General features: G+C 47.0%; 1 protein-coding gene across 6 annotated transcripts in view; it reads right to left on the bottom strand.

The window, feature by feature from the left end:
- Positions 1 to 24678, bottom strand: part of TTC13 (tetratricopeptide repeat domain 13) — a 64046-nt gene extending 39368 nt beyond the window's left edge. For 5 of the 6 annotated variants that reach the window (XM_028531443.2, XM_036016190.1, XM_036016191.1 and 2 more), the window contains exons 1-4: positions 24350 to 24677; positions 10740 to 10834; positions 7443 to 7518; positions 4275 to 4345 (exon numbers count right to left, since the gene is read on the bottom strand). In XM_028531443.2, the coding sequence (XP_028387244.1) occupies positions 4275 to 4345; positions 7443 to 7518; positions 10740 to 10834; positions 24350 to 24629 (522 nt within the window). In that variant the 5' untranslated portion in view covers positions 24630 to 24677. Of the gene's footprint in view, positions 1 to 4274; positions 4346 to 7442; positions 7519 to 10739; positions 10835 to 24349 lie in introns of all 6 variants that reach the window. The other variant, XM_036016193.1, reaches the window with a different exon arrangement.
- Positions 24679 to 24760: the final 82 nt, after the last annotated feature.

Genomic DNA, 24760 nt, shown 5'->3' with positions numbered 1-24760 from the left:
CTGAATGGCTTTATTCAATTTACATTTTCTTCCTAGAATTTTTTTCCAACAGCACGGAAGGATGTGTGATTATTGTGATTGTTAGTCATAGTTATAGTCTAGTATTAAGGGTCCCCAAATTAAATAGTAGCTTTTATTAGCTTTTTTGATTGATACAACTTTTTAATTTTATCTACCAATGACTTTGGGTGTTAACAATAAGTCAAAACTCTTTATGAAATGTCATAATGAATTACAATTTTCAAATAAAACCAAGGTTTATTCAGCTCAGAATATCAATTTTTCAAAGTTTTTTTGAGTATACAAGTCTAATGACATTTACATTTTATAGTTTTCAGAATTTTAAATAAAAACTAATATTCCCATCTTATAATATTACTTAATTTATGCAAATGCAAAATCATGGTATAATAAGGTAGTTACTTTATTAGTGTGAGGTCCACTTAGATGTGTCAATTCTCAAAAAATTATTTTTTTATATGCACAAAGATCTGATTTACTATCCTTATCATATTACTTATACAGTGCCTTTAAATTTTACAACTATGTACTTTTCCACCACAAGTCTGGCTTCCTTATTAACACTCGAAAGTCGCTGGGTCAAAGACAAACAAGTCAGACAAGTCGCTCACGACCCAGCGCTGCGGTGAGAACTAAGGTCCGGCGAGTGGCAGACACATGGACATGTTTACACACACACGGCGTCTATGAGATCACATCAGAGGAGAGTTTCAAGTGTCTGCTAATGTAATGGAAGAAACGAAGTTGTTTTGGGAGTCCAGGCCCAGCAGAGTCAGATCAGGGCCGGCAGAGCTCAAGGTCGCACAACTAACAGTGAAGGCCACTCGCCGCACAAGGCTGCCGCAGCCCTGATGTCCCCAGCCCTGCACGGGGACCACAGAGGCATGGGAAAGGGTCCCGCTTCTGAAGAACGGAATCGCGGAGGCGCTGGCACCCGTGGCAGGGACACGGGGTGTTGGTGGAGAGAGGGCACGGCTCACGGGCGCGTAAAAGTGGGGTTTCCTGTGGAGACGGGCAGGACCACCGAGCCCCGAGACTGTGCTTGGTCACAAGCCCTCATGCTCAGGAACATTGATTCCCTTACAGATGTGCCACACAGACCACATTTAGATAAGTACTCAAAAGAACACTTTGAAACAACGCAGATTATAAAAATATCTCGTAAGTTTGTCCCTGAGGGCGCAACTAAGACAACAACAAGATGGGAAAGTTTTACATCAGAAGGCCATTGTGGCATGGAAGCAGCCCGCCTGCACGGGTCCGAATTCACACTACACGACCTATGACACGGTGACTCTCAGAAGATCCCAGCCCCTGGGGCCTCAACTGTTCTCGGCCTTCCAGAGATAGAAGCTTCACGGGTTCCCCAAAAAACAGCTTGTCAAGAGTCAATGAATGGCATGAACCCCCAAAAGTCGGGGTGTGAACAGTTATGTCTGCAGATTTGTGGAAGGACGTTTATTTACTGCCTTGAAAAGCGGAGCACTTGCCAACACGGAAGGTCCCGAGAGGACCAGGCAGACACGGACGGCACACGGGAACGACAGTTCTCGGGGCCAGTTAGGTCGGCCCTGGCTCGGGGGCATCCGCACCCGGGGAGACGGGCTCCCCACTGCTCCCAGCACTGAGCACGAGAAGGTGGTGTGGGGGTAAACACCAGTTTCGTTTCTGCCAGGCATAGTACCAGTGCATTTGCCAATGAGAGAAGAGGAAGAGCACTTAGATTTCAAGGACGGCCATACTTGTACAATGTCACTTAAAAAGACTGCTTCACGCCAACTTTCGCCATGAGAAAAGGATTTTAAGTCGATTGGAAGTGAAGCAACAACTATTCTTCTCACACTGGCTGCCACCTCCATGTACAGTTTCCTGATGAGACTGGCTATCGAGAATTTGAAGAAATCAAAAAAAAAACCAAAACTCTTACTTTCAAACATCAGCCTAATATGGAAAAGTGTTGTCCAGAAAAGCAGGAACAAGTTCCTTATTAAAATAGCAAAAAGAATTTTAGCATCGAACATCAAATCTTTGTACTTTGATGCTATCACAGTCATATAAAAGTAACATGACAAATGTCACCAACTCTATGTGGCATCCAGCTTTGCTCCTGTTTGTTCCGGTGTGACGTGCAGGCGGGATCTCCCACACACGTCCTCACGGGGGAGCGCTGGGAGGCGCCAGAAGGGAGGGTGGGCAGAGACCCGCCACCGAGAGGAGCCCCAGCAGGAGACCCCGGGGCACCGTCACTGCACCTGCAAACGCTGCGGCCCACTGCCCAGGTCTGTCTTCTCTCGGCCGGCAGTGTCTGAGCTTAATCGCTGCTCCCTCGGTCCCCACTCCTGCCCTCCGACGGCCTGAATCACCAGAAAACCAGTCCACGCATTCACAGAGAACAACTCCCCAGGTGAGAGCAGCCCACTGTCCCATGGATTGACGAAAATGCTGTATTAAATTTTAGAATATCAGAATCTTTTCTCAGCACAAAGATTTACTTTCTGAACACAAGAGGAAGAGAAACATGTTTTGCAACAATAGATGGACATATATGAAAGCATGTTATAGAGCCACTAAAATCATGAGATTGTAGTGAAATACTGAAAAACTTTCACTTATAATAAAACTAAGCGAAAACAATACAAAACAGTACACGTAACTGGATTATAAAATATAGATGCGTACTTTGAAAAGATCATAAATAAAAAAACTTTAATGGGAAAGTGACAAAATTTTACTGAAGTTTTTTTCTTTAACGCTGTTATACTGCCTTCAACTACAATGGTAGTAATATTTTTAAAAAGTTGAATGAATTGATAATATATCTGCAAGCTTGTACTGTTTTCTGCTGTTTGGTCACCATAATTAATTGACATTTGCTCCTATAAATGTATCAAAACCTCCCCGTTCAAATCAGGGTCAAGTATTAACTGTAAAACTGCTTGTTTACCTTTTTATTTTATTTTATTTTATTTTATTATTTTTTTCCATTCATTTACTGATGGGCACCTAGGTTGCTTCCAGCACTTGGCTATTGTAAACTGTGCTGCTATGAACATTGGGGTGCATAGGTTCTTTTGCATTGTTAAACAGAAAGGCGATTTTAAAAACTATTCATAGTCTCTCCTTTGTACTTGAAACTCCACTGAAGAATAGTATTCCATACAACCGCCCAAACACACGGCTCCTTGAGGACTTCAAAGTAATAACTAAAAGAAATCGCATCGATTCCTTTTTAGGGCAAAGGTAGAATTATCAATATAACTAAACTTACATTCAAAAAAGAGAAAGCAAAAGCACTGCAAAACCTTCAAAAGTAGTATCTTCAAATTGTCTACCTGCTGGACCGTAAACTATCTGGGGGCTTTTGCTTCGAGAAGCTGAAATTTACTGAGCACTTACTATGTGCCGGACTGGATACGGCGTATCTTACAGGATAGTTAGTTTAAACCTAACGAGAATGTTTCTGGAGGTGGTTACTCTTATCCCCATAATCCAGGAGGTTATATAGCTTGCTGGCAAGCAGCTGAGTGGATTGGAACCTGGGCCATCCCACCTCTCCAACCCACACTTTCTTCACTCTTCTCTAGGGACAGACACATTGACAGCCGACAATGAAACGGTTGAGCAGCGACAAAAGCACAGCTAAGTAAAGGCAGGACATGCGAGGCCAACGATGTTAGGCTCCATGAAGTGTCCCCTCTGCATCTCCGTGTTATCCATGGATATTTAAGTGCTTTTCCTTAATCAGATTTTAATGCAGCTATCAATCAATCGCCAAAGGCCCAGTCCTTCCGCTGAAGAGTCTCATAATTATACTTTTAAGCAGGAAACAAATCCATGAGTGGAACTTAAGTTAACCACAGAGAGCAATTCCTGCACAGAAAGGCGACATCTGGAATTCCAAGAATTACCAGTGTCTACAACTCTTGGGAGATATTACGGTCGAGAGAAAATAATGACCATCTTTTTAAACTTGCACCTGAACCCTCCCACGCTGCCCCCTGATGGCGGGGAGGCTGTCAGCGAAGGGCCTGGCCTCAGACCTGCTCCTCCTCATTTCAGAGGAAGGCTGCGAAGGCTGGCGGAGGGTACGGTCCCAGGCCCGCACCAAGGAAGTGCTTGCTCGGGGCTGACTTCCTCTGCTTGCATGTATGACCTTTGACCAGACGGCTTATCGCAGCACTTACACTACACCTAAGTCCCTATCTTTACCACGACTGTAAACCTGAAGTCACATAATAAAGAAGAACAATTACCTGAAGCATTGTGGAGAAGTGTCTTATTGCTTCGTCATAGAGACCACTGCCAATCAACACATAAGCGATAGCTGTGGAAGAAAACACAAAAATATCAAAGGACGGAAGAAAGCATCACAGACTAGGATCGGTAACCACACTCTCTACTGAATCTTAACAGGCAGCTCCAAGGACTAGAAGCAGTTAAAGAAAACCTAGACGTTAATAAGATGTAATTGAATTCCTCTACCACTCAGCACTTGCTAATCAGTCTTCTAGTTCTATCCAGATTTCAATTATTAAAGCCATCTATAAAACATCTGCTTACAAGAAGTAATAATCATTTTCCAAGGCCATCGCTCACTTTCAAATACCAAATAACCTCTCCGATGTTCCCTATCTTATCTATCTATCAAAAGAGCTGGTAATAAGCTGGATAGTAACCAGATAAAATGGCAATGTGATTTACTGTGAACGCTGTGAGAAATGCCCAAGTAGCACCACAAATCTCAATTCCTGGGGGTGCTAAATTTATACCAATTACCTAATGAGAACAAAAACAGAGGCTCAAATTAATACATATTAATATAATACTTAATCGTAAATACTTCACACCACTGCAGCAAAATGGTAGTCTTTTTTATACCTCTCCAACTCAAAATATAGTCAAAACACTACTCAAAATATACAGTAATGATGAATAGTTTTGATCAAATTGTTTAGGCAAGTGGTATTTTGAAATTAGATACACGACAATCTTTTAAAACACAACAAAATTTTGAATAAACTTTTCTGCCTGTCATGAAAACATTAAATTGTATTGTTATAGATTACATTTCCACATAATATTTGTCCTAACTCTGTACACACTCAAATATACCTGGAAAAAATATATTCCTCATTCAATATAATACTATGTTGATCATATTTCTTTGCAGAAAAAGCTGTATTGTGACCAATTCTGGGACCTAACAGGTGTTGAAGAAGATGGTCAAGTAATATTAAGCTTAAACTTTCCAACAGTTAAAAGTAGGACTAAATAAATAAATAAATAAATGCCGTAGAAACAGTAAATGCAGAAAGAGATTTAGATTAGCTTTATAGCTAAATTAAAACAAAGTAAAGTCCCAAGACCTTCAGCATGATAACAACACAAAAGCTTTTGAGGGCATTCTTCAGAATAAAAAAAAAAAAAAAAAAGACTGTTTTGATCCTAATTTCTTTGAAAAGATCTATTAAGGTCATACTTAGTTTTAGAATAATAATGAATGCTATTCAGATAGTTTTATCAGATTACAAGATAACCAAAAACTCCTTTGGCAGGGGCCCATCATACTAGCAGCAAAGAGAATCAGTAATAACGTTACACGTAGGGCCCTCTTCCTGCTCACGAGGCGCAGTGCTGAGCACTGCACGTATTAACGCATTTACGCCTTTCACGCGACGAGATGGGCGTGGTTACCGCCCCCACGTGCAGACAAGGCAGCTAAACTATCTTGCATGAACAGGGACTGAAGCATGAGCTTGACCTTCTGGAATGCAGGGAGGTGACGGTACATTGGAAAGCAAAGATGTGGGCTCAGACTCTGGCCCCACCACTCACTGGCCAAGTGAGTGGGGGCTGGGGGTGGGGGGACCTCAGTTACTTTTCATTACCAGCTGGGCCTTGCTTAACAAGAGTGTACAAAATTCCTTAAGATTCCTTTCACATCTGAATTTTGGGAATCTCCTACCTATCTTTCCATAATCAGTAAATAGCTGCTGAATGAACAATGAGGAAGCCACCCATAAAAGCGAATGGTTTTATGGAATGAACACTGTACTTAGCGACATGTTTAAGTTGTCCATGTCTGAGTGTCGAATTCCACTCGAATAAACCCAAATGAAGCTCTCAAATGTTTCCATCTAAAAGTGAACATGTTTGGAAAAAAAAATCTCAAAAGTATCCATTAAAAAAATGCAAATCTTATACAAATGTAAGCACACAACTATTAGAATCTAAGTTTTCTTATGGAGTCCAAAGGAGACGTAAAGAAAAAAACCTGGGATGGCTGGAATTCTCACAGAAATTGTTACTAACTGACAATTCTACGTGTCCTGGCAACAAGCATGTTGACAGAAGTCATTTCTCCAAGGAAAAAAAATACTGTGGTACATACAAAGCTCCTAGGCCAGCTCAGGGTTTGTATGGTGCCAGGGTCCACTAGGGCTGTTCTTAGAGCACAGAACAGGCCTAACACAGACGAGGCCATCATTTATTACGGAATAAATAAATATGAGGCTGAACAGAATCCGAGGACTTCAGATGAGGCCACATCTGATGCCTTAAGGGACTTAGTTATCAAAGCCTGCTCAAAGAATATCCCCAAAAGTGATGACTACTTTCAGAGCAGCGAACTCTCCATCATCTGCACCGACAGAGGGAAGGGGCTAAGACAAGAAGCGCTCAGTCCTCATATCAAATGTGTATGGCCGAGGAAAGGATACATGATTAGGTGTGATGATTAGGAAAACTTTTCTGTAGGCGCCTGGAGTGAGCACGTGCTCCTGTGAAGTCTGACCAGCTGCACTGTTCGGTCCGTACGCGATTTTGTTCCTACTCCTCCGCGTGTGAGCGGTCCCCTACACCATTTGGTTCCCACTCCGCGTGTGAGCTGACCGGGCAAGGTGGAGACACACCCAAAGGCGTATCAGACACAGGAGAAACCAGCCTGTCTTAAAGCACGGGCAAGCCAACCGCATGGCCCGCCTGCAGGTCTGGGCAAACTCCACTTTTCCACCCCCAGGTTCTTCCCCCAGTGACTGTCCTCCTGAGTAAGATCAACCTAGACCCAGCTATTCTATGACACGGAGGATGAAAGTCGGCACAGTTCTCTCCTGCTTTCACTCCGTTGTTCGTATTTGATGACAGCACACAGTTAACCTCTTAGTGAATGGGAGCTCCCAAGAACTCATTACCATGCTTATTAATTTCCCTGGAAACACAGAGCTGGAACAGTCCTTCCCGATCGTTCCATCCAGACCTTTTATTTCATGATGTGATCCACGAGCCCACACAGGATCCAACCACTCACACGAGCTCAGCCCATCTGGGCCGGTCTCTGGGCTCCCTCCGCCTCACCATCCCACCTGCCTGCTCCGCATCTGATGGCAAGTGCGAGGCAGGAACTCCCCCCACTCGAGCCTCACCTAGCTCCTCATTGGTGCTGTCGTTATCAGTGGCAAATGGGAATCTCTTCTGTTCCGCAATAGTCTTGGCCTGGCTCTGGAATTAAAAAAAAAAAAAAAAAAGACACAAGACATTTTAGCTTATCACAAATGAAGAAAAAAAATACAACACAAACCTCTCTTTTGAAAAATTAAAGCCCCATTTAATTTACATGGAAGCAATAAAATTCCACTTTAAATATATCAGTTGCGTACCACTGTCTGTGTATAACTCACACACTTCCTCCCCGATTATCAGTGGTTCCGTTTCTGGGAACCAGCACCCTTCTCCTCCACAGGGGTTCACCTTGCTGGCCGCCTCAAAGCCCCCTCCACATGTTCACGGACTATTTAATGACTTCAGCTGCGCTGCAGAACATCACATCCTAGCGATCAGTTCTTCAATGCGCCTTGATAACAGAAGACTGCTTTTTAAGCCCTGGCCACACTTTAGAAGCAAGAGCTACAAGCTGTACAGAGATGACACCATAAAAGGACCCACAAAGTGTGAGTCCAAGAAACAAGACATTCTGTTGAATGACACCCAGCATGTGATGAACCCAGCCCTCCCCACACTCAGGAGATTCGCCCCTGAAGAGCCCACGCAGACACACGCGTGCGTGCCAGGACAGCTAAAGCAACAGTGGGGCCCGGGGGAAACACACTGTCTCATGTAGAAGTCAGCTCAGGAAATGAATTTCACCTAGAGGATTCATCCACCAGTCAAAGCAAGGGCGCTACCCTGTTTCAGAGACAAATCGTGTCCAACAAACAGCCGCTGGCTCCCCAGAAGACTTGGCTGTTGACGCTAAGCTGGGGTACGCTTAGCCTGCAGGGCTCACAGTAACACAACTTCTAAGGCGAGATTAAAAGTTGTGCACACACACACAGGCAGGGAAAGCTAAGACAATCGGGCACTTGTGCAGAACCCTGTAACTGGAACCCAGTGACATCACAATCATTTGACTTCTTCTTCTTTTGAACCCACATTCCACATATGACAACCAAATAATTGCACCTGGATCCTCTTCTGACCCAGGCCTATTGTACGACTGGGATTCATTAGCCACGATGAGCCGTGCTCTCGGGCTTCGCTGACTCAGACCACAAAGCAACAAGGTACGTCCACCCGCATTCCCTGACACTCTGGACGTTCGGACACACAGCAGTGTCCGGTCTGCCCGTGGAACAGATCAACAACGAGCTACCTCTGGTGACAACACCAGCAAAAAGGTCAGAACATCGCTGCCCGAGTTACATCTCTCACTTTGCCTCAGGACCCCAGACAGAATGAAACACCTGAGAAATCTACCACTGCGGGAGGTTTCACGCTTTACTTCCTGCAGCAAAGCCTTGACAACCAGAGGGAAGCTCAACGAGTTCTCCCTTGGTTTGCTCTTTAGCTGGGAGCGTCTGCACGTGGGAACCACGTAAGGCCTCAGGAAGCGGCACGTCTGACACGACGAGACAATATCACGGTGCTGTGTCTATGTCCACACGTGACCAGACGTGAGTCCTTCCTCTTCGTCAGATGAAGGCTGAGCACACACATGCAAGAGATCTTTCTGCTTAATAAATTGCCGAGAGCCAAGAAAAGGAGGCTATAAATAATTATTTTAATATTTAACAAGTCTTATTAATTTCACGCAGCGTTCTGTGAGAATCTACCATTTGTCAAGGTTTTCTGCATAAAGAGATGGGAAGAGAACAGAAATGAAACCCCATTAAGGGAGGAAATCACTTACCAGGCACCACCAAGAGTACACTGAGGAGCAATTCTGATTGAAAACTTTTTATTACATTAGAAGTAAAATCTGTAGCAGAAGCGGGCAGGGCGTGTGCAGTATGGACAAACTCGTTTCCTGATCAGAAGGAGCCTTAGCCTTTCCCCTGTCCAGCACCGCACCTGCAGGGGCCCCTGTGGACAGAGAGGTGTGGGGCCATGATGAGGACCCACGTCACCGGTGGGCTAACTCCAATCAGCCTGCAGGCCCCAGCCAACACTTCAGCCCCTCGAAGCTGGCTCGCCTGATCCCTGTTCTAAGGAGAGTATGTCGATCCTGTGCTTTTCCTTCGTGTGATTCACACAGTTGTGCTCTCGTGTTAATTTGTACAATTACTTGGTGAGCGACTGCAAGAGTCCCAAGTACAGGCACCAAGGCTGTCTGGCTCGCTGCTGTATTTCCTGATTTGCTTAGCATGACGCCTGCCACAGAACAGGTGCAAAATAAATATCCGGAGAATGAAGGAAGGAATGAGTCATGTAACATCTGTATTTTTAACTTAGGGAAGGAAAACGAAAGGCCAAGATCAATGGCCTTTCTCCCTGGGTTACTAGCGAGTGCTGTCTTAAACTGGAAATGCACCTGGTAGAAAATGCTCGAACTGCTGTCAGTCAGAAGCTCCCTCAATTCTAAGAACCTGATCGTCGGTCCAAGGTGGGGATTAGCTAATCCCCAATAATCATTTGCCGTGACGGCCAACTCACTACTTTACAAGACAGCCCAGTCTAGTCTTGGACAAGTCTAATTCCGCAGTTGTTCCGTATGTCGATCTGATGGCTACCCAATGAGTTAGGCAGAATGAGTTGATCATTCTCTAGTCTGCAACTCCTACCTGTTTTCAGTAGTTCTTACAGGAAAAGGCAAAGCTTTGCTTGGAAAAGAAAGGGTATCTTGAAGTGGAACTTTATAAATGAAAGAAGACAACAATGATCAACATGGATGTTGAAGGGAAAGGCCCGGAGAAAAATCCGTCGACCTGGGCACTGAAAGAGTGACTTGGCCTCGTAGCTCTGAGTGTGAACAATGAGCAGAACCTGCCCCTGCAGGCAGCGAGGCCAGAGGAGCACGCGTGCCAGCGTGGACAGACACACGCAGACGGAGCTGGTGCCGGTGCCGGTACCAGGCACTCGCCCCGAGTGGAGAGGTCTCCTGCACCGTTTGGCTGGTACTGATAAAACTATAGACATGTAAGACATCCACACAGCCGAGGGCTGTTTAATAAGATTAAACTGCACTTACAAGTACCTAAGGCTCCTGGAAATAAGGCTCATGACCCCCTTCTATTCCTAGAACTCAACAGTGAAATGTTCCAGGTCCAGCGTGACCGACCACACGGTTCAGAGTCGAGATGAGTCAGTGCGATCAAATGCCAGATGGCCGGTCTCTATCTTACGCACGTAGAACCACTGGGCTGACTGCTAGCGGAGAAGCAGGGCGGCCTCCACCCCTCGGGACCAGCACCGTGAACCACAGGGCGTGGACAGGAGCTGCGTACCAGGATCTTCTCGGTGTTGAGGGACAGCAGCGAGTCGCAGGGCGGCGATCCTCGGGCCTCGCAGTCCGAGTCGTGGAAGCTCAGGAAGGATGGCTCTGAAAAGCAAACGTTCCTTGTTACTTGTGTCAGATTTGTGGCTCGTAGGTGATCAACTAGGAACTGGAATACTAAGGATCCTCAAAACCAGAATCAGGACAAGTGTGTATATTCCGCCTCGATAACAACTATGCACATCATTCACGATGGCCCTCCCAGCTGTTCTGGAAATGCTTGAAGCCCCTGAGACCTACTGGAGGCTGAAACGAGGTTAGACAGGCCGGAGCTTATCTAAGGGCCGCAGGGCAAAAACAGCACCAGTCCAACGCCAGTCTCACTGCACACGTGCCACCAGTACAGCTGCGGAGACCCCTTCATCAGCCGTCTCTAGCTGCGGCGTTTATCAAGGGCTAAAAAAAAAATCACGAACGGGAGAATGTAGCCAGCCTGGGGAATCTAATGTTAAAAGATAGGCACTAAGGGTCTAGTATCACAACATACAAAATACTCCTAAAATTCAACAATAAAAAAGACAACCCAACCAGAAAATGGTCAAAGGACTTGAATAGGCAGTTTTCCAAATCCATACAAATGGCTACTACCTTCACAAGAAGATGCTGTACATCATCGTCAATCAGGGAATGCAAATCAGACACGGAGGGACCATTTCACACCCACTAGGATGGCTACAATTTTTTTTTGAATGAAAAATCTACATTGTTGGCGAGGATAAGAGAAATCAGAGCCCTTGTGCATTGCCGATGGGGATGAGCAACGGTACGGCCACCTCAGACCAGTCTGATAGTTTCTCAAAAAGTGCAACGCAGAAGGAGACACGAGCCCGTCACTCTGGTCCCAGGTAAATACCCAAAAGAACGGCAGCAGAATCCAAACAAGAATATGTTCATGCACGTTCACGGCAGCACTGCTCACGGCAGCCCAAACGTCCGCCCACAGGCAACGCACGGATGAACTGTAGAGTGGAATATGCACACGCGCTGGAATGCTATTCAGCCTTAAAAAAAGAATGAAGTGCTGATGCATATTACAGCAGGGGAGAACCTCCAGACAAAAATCAAGTGAAAGAAGCCAGACACAAGGGGTCCAACACCGCACGATTCCACAAATATGCAATACACAGGACGAGCAGGTCCAGACAGGAGGCACACCGGTGGCTGAAGGAGGAAATGAGGGGACACCTGTTGATGGATAGGTGGTTTACTCTGGAGTGATAAGAACGTTTGGGGGTGACTGCACACCGCTGTGAAGGTACTAAATGCCACTAAGTTGCCCGCTTAAAAACAATTAACTTTATGTTATGTGAAGTTTGCCTCCATAAGACTGTTTGAAAAGATAGGCTCTAACTCAGTAGTCATAAATGAGCATCAGATACGCCCGAGGAACCATGTGAGCCAGGTTAGCCCAATTCTCACGTGTGCACGTCTTAGCAACAGGAATGAGGGCAGGACGTGCCGGAGGAGCCCTGACGGGTGAGCTGTCGCTGCAGCCGGAATGTTCGGTTCACCAGGACAAGCAGGGCTGAGGGGGGCAGGAGGTCAGACTGGGCCACCGAGAGGGAGTGGACGTGCCAGGTGGGACGAGGGAAGTGCACGCAAGTGCAACAGCGAGAAAACCGTGGAGGGGCAGTGAGCAGACCACCCTGGCTGCAGGCGGCAGCTGGTGCCGAAAAACAGAAAGTGAGGCTGGCAGGCGAGCGGCCAGACTGAGAAAGTCCCGGACACAAGAGAGAGGCTTCAGTCTGGCAGCAGTGAAAACGTCATGGCTGTTGGTAGGCACTGAAGGGTAGTGACTTGAGCGAGACATTCTGGAAGTCCGTTCACTTACGACCTGTTTCTCCTGTAAAAAAGCTGACATTTGAGACCCCCCCCCCCCCCGCCATATGCTAAGCACAGTGCTAAGCATTGAATTGACAGTGCCTTATTCTATTCCAATAATCCCTCTGCTTTGTGGAATTCACTTTGGTTTCAATAAATAAATGATCTATAGAATTTTAAGGGGATGCATAGCATTTCGCTGCATGGAACTTAACCTCATTCCTATCACTGGGAAATTAAGATGCCCTTTCCTTTTTCCTTAATATAAGGGTTTCAATGAGCATCCTTGACCTACGCTGTTGCAAATGTATCCAATCAGGCAATGGGATTAAATTGTAACAAATACCGTTTCTGAGACAAAGGGTCTGAACAATGTTAAAACCTCTCATAGGTGTTGCTCCCTTTCCCTCCCAGGATGCGGTGGTAATTCCAGCCCCACCGGCAGTGTCTGAGAGGGTCTATTTCCCTCTAGCAGAGTGCTGGCTCTTCTTCGTCTTCCCAGCCTTAAAATAGTACTAGTAAGAGCAAACTGTTGGTGTGTAGGCCCTTTGTATCTCCTCTTTTGTAAATCGCTTAAATCCTTTGCTCGTCTTTAAGTCCTCTGAATCTACTCCGGCGTAAGATACAGAGAATTCCTTAATTGTTTCCCAAGTAGCCAGTTATCCCAGCACCAACTTATCAAATTACCATTTTGAATGCCAGCTTTGCAATAGAGTCACTGGGGTGCGTTCCCAGACTTTTTTTAAAGGAATCTCTGAGATTATATCCAACTTCTGCAACAGCTGAGAGGCAACTGTCCGTCTCTGCATGAACATTTAAATGTTACAGTAATTCTTGTTCACTGTAGAAAATATAGAAAAACCCAAAACATAAATAACAGTCGTTCAGAATGCCTACATGCTTTGAGACCCATGGGGAGAGTTTTGGTGTCTAATTAAGAGACCAAATTATGGTGATAATTCTGAAATCAGGCGGCCTGGGTCTGAGTTCCTTCTCTCTGCACTTCTTATTAGCTCGTGGCCACTGACTCAGCCTCTCGAATCTTCAGTTTATTTGCAGAACAGAACCAATAGCACTATCCAGCTCACCGATGGGGTGTGAGATTTAAATAAGGAAACATACGTCTATTACTCTTATCATCAGCAGGTTGTAAGAGCTGAGACACATTGTTTTGTAACCTGCCCTTTCGATTTAACAATATAATGTAAACGTTTTGACGGATGATTACATTTTCTTCTACAGTATTTACAGTGGGGAGATTATATATCACTTTTAATATTTTTAAATAAAATTTCAATTCTCTACAAAGAAAAACATGGGTTTTATTGCTGTCTCTAGACCTTCTGGCCCCTTACCACGGCGTTTATTCTGGCTTTTATTCTGACTTCAGTGTCAGACTGTTTCAATTTCTGTGACCTTACAGTACACACACACTCGTATATCAAACGTAAAGCAAAGCCTCAATTTTTTTTCAAAAATTTCTTCTCTACTTGGATAAACATTCTTCCTTCAGGTAAACTTTAGCCATTTTGTTAAGGTTCCAAAACAAAAATCATATCCCTCTGACTTTTACTGGAAAATATATTAAAATTGTAGATGGAGAGGAATCCTTGACTTCTTTACAAAATTTAATCTATCTAGTCCAGTCTTTTATGAACCCATTTGAAACTTTGTCACTTTTATACAGGATGTAAAGATTCGAGTTTGTTGTGATTTTAGAAACTGCTCGATCATCACTGAACTGATACGTATTTGTTGGGCACGTCTTCTGTTCCTGTCACTGCTCGAGCCCCAGTGACTGTCGAACCCAGAAGCACCCCCTGTCCTTGTACCCAGGGATTACAGCTCGGTGTGGCGGAGAGGACAATAATCAGAGTCACACAAAGGATGTAAGATCACAGAGGCGTAAGAGCTATGAGTCAGAGCATACTCCAAAGTGGCCTGCGTGGTGCAGGGGAAGGGGGAGGGGGAGTCCTGAGGACAACAACATCAGCCAACACTGATATGGGTGCACCTCGTATCAGACGGGCACCCTTCCAATTCCCACTTTAAAGTCAAGGAAAAGGAGGTGGAGAGACGAAGTCACTTGCCGAGATTCTGCGCGGGCAGAGCAGTGGAGGTGGGACTTGAGCCCAGGCAGCCTGGTTCTGGGGTCTGTGCCGTGAACTGGCGACGGCAGCCCCCGGCACAGTTGAGGATGATGTATCGGTGAAGGTCGGGGGAGGGGTGGGGGGTGGGAGGCTGGCAGGGCTTGGGAGAGTGGTCCCGGTGGGGATGAGAACCCTGCACATCTTGTGTCTTCTTAACCGACTAGAGCTGAATATTTCATCTGCCCACATTATTGGACTCAACAGCTCTATTAATGGCTCCATTTACTCAGTGAATAATTATACCATCTACATGCAATTATATCAAAGTATTTTAAATATTTATACTCATTTGGCATCTTATTGTACTGGATAAGACCTCCAAAAAAGGGCTCAGTAATACTAGTGACAAAAGGCACTCCTGAGTATCCCTGACATTAATATTTTATTTAATGACCCATAATTTCCTCAGCTTTTGATGACAAAACTTCTTCACTGAACATCTGTATAAACACCCAGTGGGAAGCTTCTGTATGTGGCTATGGGTTAAGTTTGGTGTGTTTTACCATGCAAAGGAAAGATTCTCCTATTCTTTGTTTTACTGAAAATTTCAAATCGGGGAAGCTGGCTGACTTTATCAAGTGCTTTCGGGTATTTCTTTAAGATAATCATATGATTTTTTTCCTCAGACCGATTAAAGGGATTGATTTGACTTTTTAAAAAGTTGAACCAGGCCCTGGCTGGTGTAGCTCAGTGGACTGAGCGTGGGCTGTGAACCAAAGTGTCGCAGGTTCGATTCCCAGTCAGGGTACATGCATGGGTTGCAGGCCATGACCCCCAGCAACCGCACATTGATGTTTCTCTCTCTCTCTCTCTCCCTCCCTTCCCTTTCTAAAAGTAAATAAATAAAATCTTTAAAAAAAAAGTTGAACCATCTCTGCACTTCCGGAATAAACTAATTGATCAAGGCAAATTATTCTTTCCATTGATTGCTGGCTTCAGTTTACAAACACTTTATTTAGGGTTTTTATAGCCATGTTATAGCTTTCTTCTCCCCCCGCCCCCACCGCTCCAAGTGTATTAAGTTCTGGCATCAGTGTTTTTCCATTATTAAAAAAAAAACTTTGTAAGAATTGTAGTTAAAGTTGCCTGGAACAGGAGATTAAATTTGTTCTTCAATATAAAAATATTTAACTCACTACGGCTCGAGCTGTGCTGCAATAACCACCCAAAGAGCTGTGTGCAAACGGAACAGATCTTCCCTGAAGTTATCAAAAGCCTCGGCCCCCCTCCTCGCTCAGGTCACACAAGTAAAATGCAGTGGTGACTGCTGCGGGCCGGTCTCAGGACACACGGCAGAACCCGGTCCTTTCCACCTGCAGCGTCTTCCTGGACGCTTCCGCATCGCCCCGTCTTAACCGCATCAGCAGGGCTGTCTGCACAGCCCTCTCCCATCCCAGGGGCCTCGGCCGTGCACATGTCCCGTCATTCGCCGGGCGCATTCGCACCTGCTCTCTCATGGGCGTTAGCCTTCGCAGGTTTATCTAGTGTGTTCTTCTTAAAGAACCAACTCTCGGATCTATTTACCAGTTCTGTTGTTGACCTGCTTCTCACTCATTTTTTTCTGTGTAAGTTCTATTTAATCCTTCCCGTTTCCCTGATTCCTCCACTTGTTTCTCAAGCTGAGTATCCAGTTTATTTTTCCCCTTTCTTCTTGACTATGGAGAAGCCATAGCGGGCTTCAGCAGGATCGCTGGCAGGTGTGTGAGGAGGGGACTGGGGACCGGAGCAGAGAGGCCGGTGGGCAGCTGTGGCCAGTTAAAAAATGGGCAGAGTCCAAACGAAGGCAGAGGCCACTCGGTTGAAATGGGAGGTCACAGTCTGAAGAGACACGTGAAGTAAGAACGACAGGGCTTTAAGAGAAGTCCGGCTTGGCGAGTGGGAAAAGGCACCGGCTTCTGGGGTGTGCAGCCGGGAGGGGACTGGTGCCAGGACCTGGAACTGCAAGCTCGAGAGGCGGAATGGCTTCTGAGGGAAGAGCCGCCTGTGAGTTCAAGTCCAGCACTCGTGAGCTGGACTGGAAGCTGCCTCGCACGCTGTTAGGAAATTGCAGACCGAGATAAGAGCTGTCGATATGAATTCAATCATCATCAGAACCTTAGGCTCCACGGACACGTGGGGACGCAAGTTCAATATTAACAGACATGTTCAAGGGCACAAATGAATCAACACTGAAGCTGAGACTTGCCACATCTGCACCTGGGGACGCCACATCAGTCAAGGTCCAGGGTGCACTTGCCACCGCACCCTCTGCCCATGCCGGGCGCTGGTAACAAACTGTTTACGCGGAGCAGTGCCACCCAGCCCCTTCCCGCCACACCTCACACACAGCTGACTTGGAGAAGGGCAGTGTGGGTGCAGACACAGCGAACAGAAGACTGAGGAAGTTTCCCTTTACCGCTCCCCGAGCTGCCCAGAATTTTGACAGAGGGCCTGTGGCAGCAGGGGGAGAGCCATTATCAGAGACGGGGACGGAGAGTATGAGCCAAGAGCTGTGACCTGAGGAGAAACTTAGCAAGACCTGTGAGTCCCTCATGTCCCTCTGTCTCTGCAAGGCACGGCAAACACTGGTTTACCAAATATTTGCTCCTCCCATCTCCCTGTGGACTGTCTTCCTTCCCTCTCGAGCCCCAGGCCCCGCCCCCATTCTCCTTAGCTGAGGATGGCATATAAAAGCCCCCACCGGTGGGCTTCTATCTGTAGGGGGCTCCCATATGGACAAAATTAAATTGTGTTTTTCTCCTGTTCATCTGCCCCGTGTCAATGTAATTCTTAGACGGGCCAGAAGACCCTGGAAGGGTAGAGGAGAAATGTTTCCTCCCCAGCAGGGCTGAGGGTGGAAGGTTCCAGAGAGCCCTGGAGACATGGAGGCGGAGCGTATACACGTCTCGGCTGCAACAGGAAGCAGAGAGACGAGGCAGTGGCTGGAAAGACACTGGTCCTGTCTTCATTGCTTGTTTCTTTGAGATGGGGGCCATGGCAACCACATGGATGCGGACGGGAGACGAGAGGGAGTGATACCCCACGCACAAGGAGAGTGCACTGCAGGCAAGAGCTACAGGCCGGCTGATGCCAGGGCAGGGGGGGAGGGGGGTAAGTGGAAGTTCTTTCTTACAGCTCTTTCTCAAACCAGAGGAGGGCATTACCTTCTAGTGAGACGAGAAGGTGGCACTGGAAGCTGCATGTATTTGTCACACGTTCGAGTCCGCAAATGAAACTGACTGAAAGCTTGCAAACAGCAAATCCATGGCCAATCCCTGAAGGAAAACGTTTTACAAGAATCCAACAGCTGCTGGGCTGTGCTCATCACTCGGCTACCTCATTCTCACTGCAATAGACAGTGTGCCGAGCTCACCTGGAAACAAGGGTGACTGAACTTTTCCTAGGGACAGACCAGGACTTGGAAGCCAGGTGCCAGATATTTCTTGCCAATTCTAGTCTCAGTTGTAGAATAACCTGGGAGGAGCAGACAGCGTTATTCTGGCTGGAGGAGCTCCCTGTAGGCCAACCAGCTACTATGTAGCATCGACCGGGAGTGCCTTTTGCTTTTTATCAGTTTCTACATTTGTAAGACAGCCATTGAACATTACATGGCCCCATGGTCCCAGTGGTAAATTTCCTTTAGAATGTAACAACAGGAAAAAGTCTCCTCCGAAGACTGTATATGCTCCTTTTATCCTAATAAAATATTATTTGGCACCTGAGATGTGTAAGTTATCAAAAACCAACCCGAAGATAGAGGCTGGCGACTGAGAATCAGATCATAAAGTCAACACACCATCCACTAGAACAACATCTGCAAAGCCACCTTAAAGAGACAGGATGGCATTTCTACAAAGCATGAAGTAACCTGATCAAAGCTGCATTAACCCTCAAAAAAGTATTAACACAGGTAAAGAACATATAAAACGAAAGAAAAGGAGCTGGTCAGCCGCACGGAAGGGAAAAGAGGGATGGGAGCAAATCAAGGGGCACTAGCGCGAGAATAGAACAGGATGGAGGCTGCCGTGGGCCACAAACTGGGCATCTGGTCGGTGAACCCACGAGGCTGTCACTGAGCCTGGGGTTCTACACCACATGCATGACGTATCAGGTGCTCGAAGGGGCATGTACCTTTAAGAGCTGAAGACTTTCTCACAAACCCATACTGTCAAGTGACTACCAGGAAAGCTGATGCAGAGTCAGGCAGTGATGTGAAGGCATTAGTGACAAGGGAACACAGGCACTCGGAACATCCCAACATGGGAGGAAAGTCACGAGAGACACCCTTCGTGCAGAGGAGGCACTGAGCAGAGGAGGGACCATCGACCCAGGAGCCCTGAGTCTCAGTAAAGCACGCCAGCCCTGGGTGGCATTAAGTCCGCTGCACCGTGCTGGTTCCTGAACCAGAAATGAAGCCACAGCGAGTCTTTCAACAAACTTAAGAGTACCATGGAATGGGACTGTATTAGCGGGCTTAAGAGCAGGTGTCACTTACTGATTTGGGTTTTTTTTCCCAGTTACACAAGTTGTTCAGTTTGTGAAAATTCATGCAGCTATGTACTTGTAATACATGCATTTTTCCTGCATATGTCATATTTCAATAAACAGTAAAAATAAAAAAAATAACAAGAAAAATGGCGGAAGGGATTAATCCAAAATGAAGAGTATTAAAATTCTACTACTTCAGCCCTGGCCGGCATAGCTCAGTGGATTGAGCGTGGGCTGCGAACCAAAGCGTCGCAGGTTCAATTCCCAGTCAGGGCACATGCCTGGGTTGCAGGCCACGGCCCCCAGCAACTGCACATTGATGTTTCTCTCTCTCTCTCTCCCCCTCCCTTCGGTCTCTAAAAATAAATAAAATCTTTTTTAAAAAAAGCTAATGAGTGTGCAAATACCACGGACTAGCATCTTCTCAGGCTCATGCGACAGAAAGCAACTCCCCAACCGTAGGACTTGCTGAAATGCTCGGTTAGCAAAGAAAGGCAGACACCCTCAGGCCAGAGCTGGGCAAGAGAACACCATCTGAACCTCTGCATCGGCCCGCGTCTCAGCCGTACACAGGCAAACCTGCTCGTGTGTGCCTTTAAAGAGATTAGAAGAGATCTGTCACAAAACCATGTGTGATAACAAACAGAAAATCAGGGCCAAGGCAAAAAAAGATTGAGAAAATAATACTACCAGGAAGGGTTACCACAGTTGCCACGACTGAGCGTAAAATTTGGTTAACTTCCTGTCGCCGGGACAAAAACGGAAACAGATCTTATTGTAAAAGTTCCCCTTTATGGGTTCCTTCTCACCTCTAAGGCATGGCAGTGATTTAAATGCTGTGAGCAATCAGACCGATTTCCTTTACCAGATTTTGCCGTGTATAACGTGCACCCACGTTTTTGGCCCAAACTTTCAGGAAAAAAAAATCTTTTCTTTGAACTTTTATTAATTTAATACTACCTATGTATGATATGCATCCTTCTTTTTCCCTCAAAAATTTGGGCCAAAAAGTGCACATTATACATGGCAAAATATGGTATTTAAATGCCTGACTCCTCAATTAAGATACCAAATATTGACAATCTTTAAAGTCTTAATGACTGTCACAAACACAGAGCTAGATTGCTAGTTACTTCCTTATTTTCCTAGAGATAACTCCCCAATTAGGCAGAGAGACATTAACGCTCTTTCCCCCATGAAGAACTATGGGGAAATGAACTCAAATCTGGGGTCATTAATTTCAACGAACTAAAGAAAATGACTTCAGGTTGTAAATTACTGGACTTGATTGAGGTTTTAGGCATGAATAACCAGTTACAAGGTGGTTATTTGAAAACTACAGCAAAGTACAAGACTACCTCACAGGAACAGACCAAAAAAGTCTCAAGGAGGCAGTGAAAAGAAAAAATAATCACAAAAATTCACTGTTCTTATGAATACTTTTCAAAGAAAAGCAGAAGTTTTTGCTGTTGTTGTAGAAACAATTCGACATTCATATATCAGCTCTGTAACATCAGCGTGTAAATTCAGATTCTGCTAAGATCTCTCTGAATCTCACTGTCCCCAAGTCCCTGCCCGTGTCACCTCACCGCCGGCCTTCCCTGACCACCTCTCAAAGCAACACCCCACAATGCTCTCTATTCTTCAGGGTCACTAATCACCAGGCCTGGAAGCACCTTCTCCCCGGACCAGAGCACAGGCTGCACTGCAGGACCTCAGCCAGCTGTGCTGTGTCCCCAAGGCCTTGGAACACTGGGTGGCATCTCATGCACACAGCAGCCTTTCAGTGACAGAACGGGTCCAGTCTACCTCCAGAAGTCAAAATATCAGGGTCAGTGAAGCAGTCTTTCATATATGTAAATATGAAGTTCTAGATGTTATTTAAGAATATGACCTTCAACAAACAAGGCATCAGGGTGTAGGACTTTATACTAAAGTCAGTAAGAAACGTTACTAATATGCAAATACTACAGAGATAAGTCACAGTTGGGAGGCCAGGTTCAAATCCTGGCCCTACTCCACCGCACAACCTCTCCTAACTTCTCTTTGCCTCAGATTCCTCTCAGATAAAACGGGGATAAAAACATACCTACTTCAGAGTTGTGTGGATTAAATAAGAATGTACATAGTGTTTACAAGTCGAAAACATCTGTTCATTATTTCTTCCCTCAATTCCAAACTAATAACAGGGCAAAAGTAACAAGGAAAATTTATTTTTATTTGGAAAATATGTACATGACAGTGTTCTTTTATTTCTTTTAAGAGTAAAGTTATTTTGAACCATAGGAAGACAGAGAGACAGAAGTTCGTGGTTATATGTGCTTTGTAAATGAAAGGCAGTGTTAAAATGTGCCGGAGGACACCAAGCAGGGGGCCTGGGGAGCAGCCAGACCACGGCACGGCCACCATCCACACTCGCTGTCTCTGCAGCTGGACCTCTGTGGGGCTCGGCCCAATGACGTCCAGCTGCCCCCTGGGCCTGGGCCCCACTTGCTGGCGGTCCGCACAACGCGGCCACGGCCAGTGCACTACTCAGATGGGCTCCCACCAGCTGTTGTTTCTGGCCCCACAATCACCGGGGCTCTATCTTCAGACAAGACGTACACAGCCCAGCGGCAGTGCTCAGGTTTAGACCCAAGCAGGCATCGACTCTCCCCACTGAATCCGAAGCCATGCGAAGGCTTCTGAAAGTGGCTGTGCTACCGTGTCTGCCCTCTGGACAGGGACCGGTGGACAAAGGCAGGCCTGTGGGCACATGGGCCAGCAAGTGCCAATGGCATGACAGTGGTTGTGAGGTCAGGTCTGTCTGATGCTGAAGAACCGAGTAGTTCTGGACCCTGGCACTAACCTGGACCCTTGTGTTGATCCCAGGTGGGCGGGTAGTTGTAAATCCTGACTTTGTTCCTATTTCTGTTCTTAGAACAGAGAGGGGCTACAGCAGGCATCAGGGGTCCAGCTTCTCCCTGTTTGTCCAGGATAAGGAGGGAGAAACGAGATGTTCCAGGAGTCTCCAGCACATGCTCACACACTACAGCCAGTAAAGCCAAGGAAAACAGTTGGAGGTCCAAGCAGCACAAGCAGGTGACTCTAGAAACTATTCATGGAGGCTGACGACAACAGTGGCAAAGCCACTTCCGCACCTGCCAGTGGTCACGGGCCATTCCTGTCAGCCAGGTAAGCTGTCTGAAAGACTCGGGCCACTCACTGCAAAGGCACATTTTAAAGTCCAAGCTAAGAGAAGGAGTTACTACATGGGAGAGATAAAAAGAAAGTGGAAGCACTAAAATAAATTATGCTTAGAGCCTCATGGTGCAGTGTTCTTCCTCTGACGCAGAGAACATTAGGGCATGGTCTCCACATGCGAGGGGACTGGAGAATGGGCAGGATGCTTTTTCCCAGTGCCCGGTCTGTGATAACTGACATCTGTCTTCATTTGCGGGGAGACCACAACACAGGTCAGAGTTGGCACACCACTGGCATAAGCCTGATGCCACAGAGCGAAATGACCCACCTTGGGCCAATAATATCAATTGCTTTCACAATGTAAAGTGATTTGTGTCTTCCATGGCCTAGCATCTGGGTCTCCTGCAGCCAGTGAGCATCACATGACTATAGGAGGGAAGGGCAAACGAAGACGTATAGAATACATACCATGTGCCAGTAAAGACTACAGATGTGCTTTCCTGGCTACAGCCACTTAGCGTTCAGACAGAGTTTTATCTGGAGCCTGACCACCTGGGCTTCTCCTGTCATGGCCGTGGGACCTCAGCAAAGTGATGACTTCACTGGACCCGGATTTGATCTGAGACAAGGAGCTACCATTCAGTGAGGTAGTTACGGGTGTTCTGATAGGCTAAGAGCAGAGGCTAATCGACCTCAAGCTCTAAACGACAGAATGGGGCACACAGCAAGCACTCAATCTGTGTTTGCTACTCCTCATTTTCCTCACAGAACTCTTGGGAAGAAAAGAGAAGCCAGTAATTAGGTAATAGTGTCTTCAATCTACAGAGGAGGCACTTTGGCAAAGACAGGCAATTAACTTGTTGAAAGACACTGAAAGTGACCCAAGTGAAAGCCATTCTTTTTCCACTATACAATGCTGGCCCTGCTACACAATAAGTCACATAACTCTCCGTGAGTGAGACTTCCTCAAGGAAGTCAGGCTGTGCTAAAAGGAAATCAGACAGAGTGTGCTAATCCTGACATCTCATCTCAACTAAAAAGTACTCTTCTTCTCGTCCAGGTGCACAATGCTCCAGAACACTGCTGCAGGGCCATAAAAGGAACTTCATAAAAGTGAGTTAGGTGGACTCAGACCTTTTAAAAGCAAAGCGAGTGGGTGAAAACTCCCACTACAGAACTTCAAAACAGAAACATACACACGTATTTTGCCCCCGATGCGTCTGTCGTGACTTACTAAACTGAGGCCAGCAGCGCCCAGTGAATGAGCTGGCCAGTTCCACCACGCACACAGCTCTGGCACTTATTCGAGACTCAAGGCCTGCGGGGCCCTTTTTTACCTTCTGGGAAACACCTGGCAGGTCGCAGGTCAATCTTAACCAGAAACAAGGTATCAGCGAGCAGATAAAACGGGCTTGCTCTTTCGTTCCCTTCTTTCTTCCAGGGATGCAATTTTCAGAGGCTGTATTTAATACAAGCCATCAATCAGCCCGGGAAGCCAGGAAACCGGATTTCCAGGCTTAGCAGAGGCCAAGTATCCCTGCTCCGGGCGCATCCTCTGCTGTCCCTCAGCGCCTCCATCGTTCCCACGGCAGCCGCGGGGGCCGGGTTGGAACGGGGTCTGCCCCTGCTGCTGCCAACTCCTCCACCACCCTTTCAACAACTGCTAGAACTCTGGGAAGGCCACCCTGGCCCCGAGAGCACGCTGCCAGCTCTTTACTCACCGCCTTCCCCAGGGCGGCTATGGGAGGGGGGCGCGCAGCGGCGAGCGTGCGAGCGGCGGGGCACCTCGCGGAGCCGGCTCGCGCAGGAGCACACGCAGCGGCCGGGGTTGGAGAAGTCCGGGCGGCCCGCACGTCGGCCCCAGGGCCCGCAGCCCCAGCGGCCCCGCCGGCCCCGCAGCGACCGGGACTCCCGCCCGCCGCCGCCACTGCCCACTCACCGCCGCACTCGGCCGAGTACTGGTCCCCCCAGTCCCCAGTATGCGGGCTGCAGCCGCCGCCCGTCGGGGCCTCCTGCTGCTGCCGGTGCTGCAGCTCCTGCTTGAGCAAGGACAGCGGCGTGTAGTGCTCAGTGGCCAGGGCGCCCAGCTGCGGCCCCGAGGGCAGGACCCCCAGCAGCAGCAGCACCAGGACGCGCCGAGCTGCGCCCGCGGCGGCCACAGCGCCGCCCCAACAGCAGCAGCAGCAGTAGCAGCAGCAACAGCAGCCGGCAGGTGCCATCTTTCCTTAAAGCGCATGTGCCACGGCCCTCGCCGCGCGCAGCGGCCTCTCAGACTTAACCCGCGGCTGACAGGTGGGCCGTGGAAAAGGGGCGGAGACAGAAAAACGGCATTGCCTCTTGGGAGTTGTAG

Source organism: Phyllostomus discolor, chromosome 15, assembly GCF_004126475.2.
Source record: "Phyllostomus discolor isolate MPI-MPIP mPhyDis1 chromosome 15, mPhyDis1.pri.v3, whole genome shotgun sequence".
In the NCBI taxonomy this organism is placed as follows: Eukaryota; Metazoa; Chordata; class Mammalia; order Chiroptera; family Phyllostomidae; genus Phyllostomus; species Phyllostomus discolor.
Note: the sequence above shows the minus strand (reverse complement) of the source record. Positions and strands in the feature narration are given on the sequence as shown.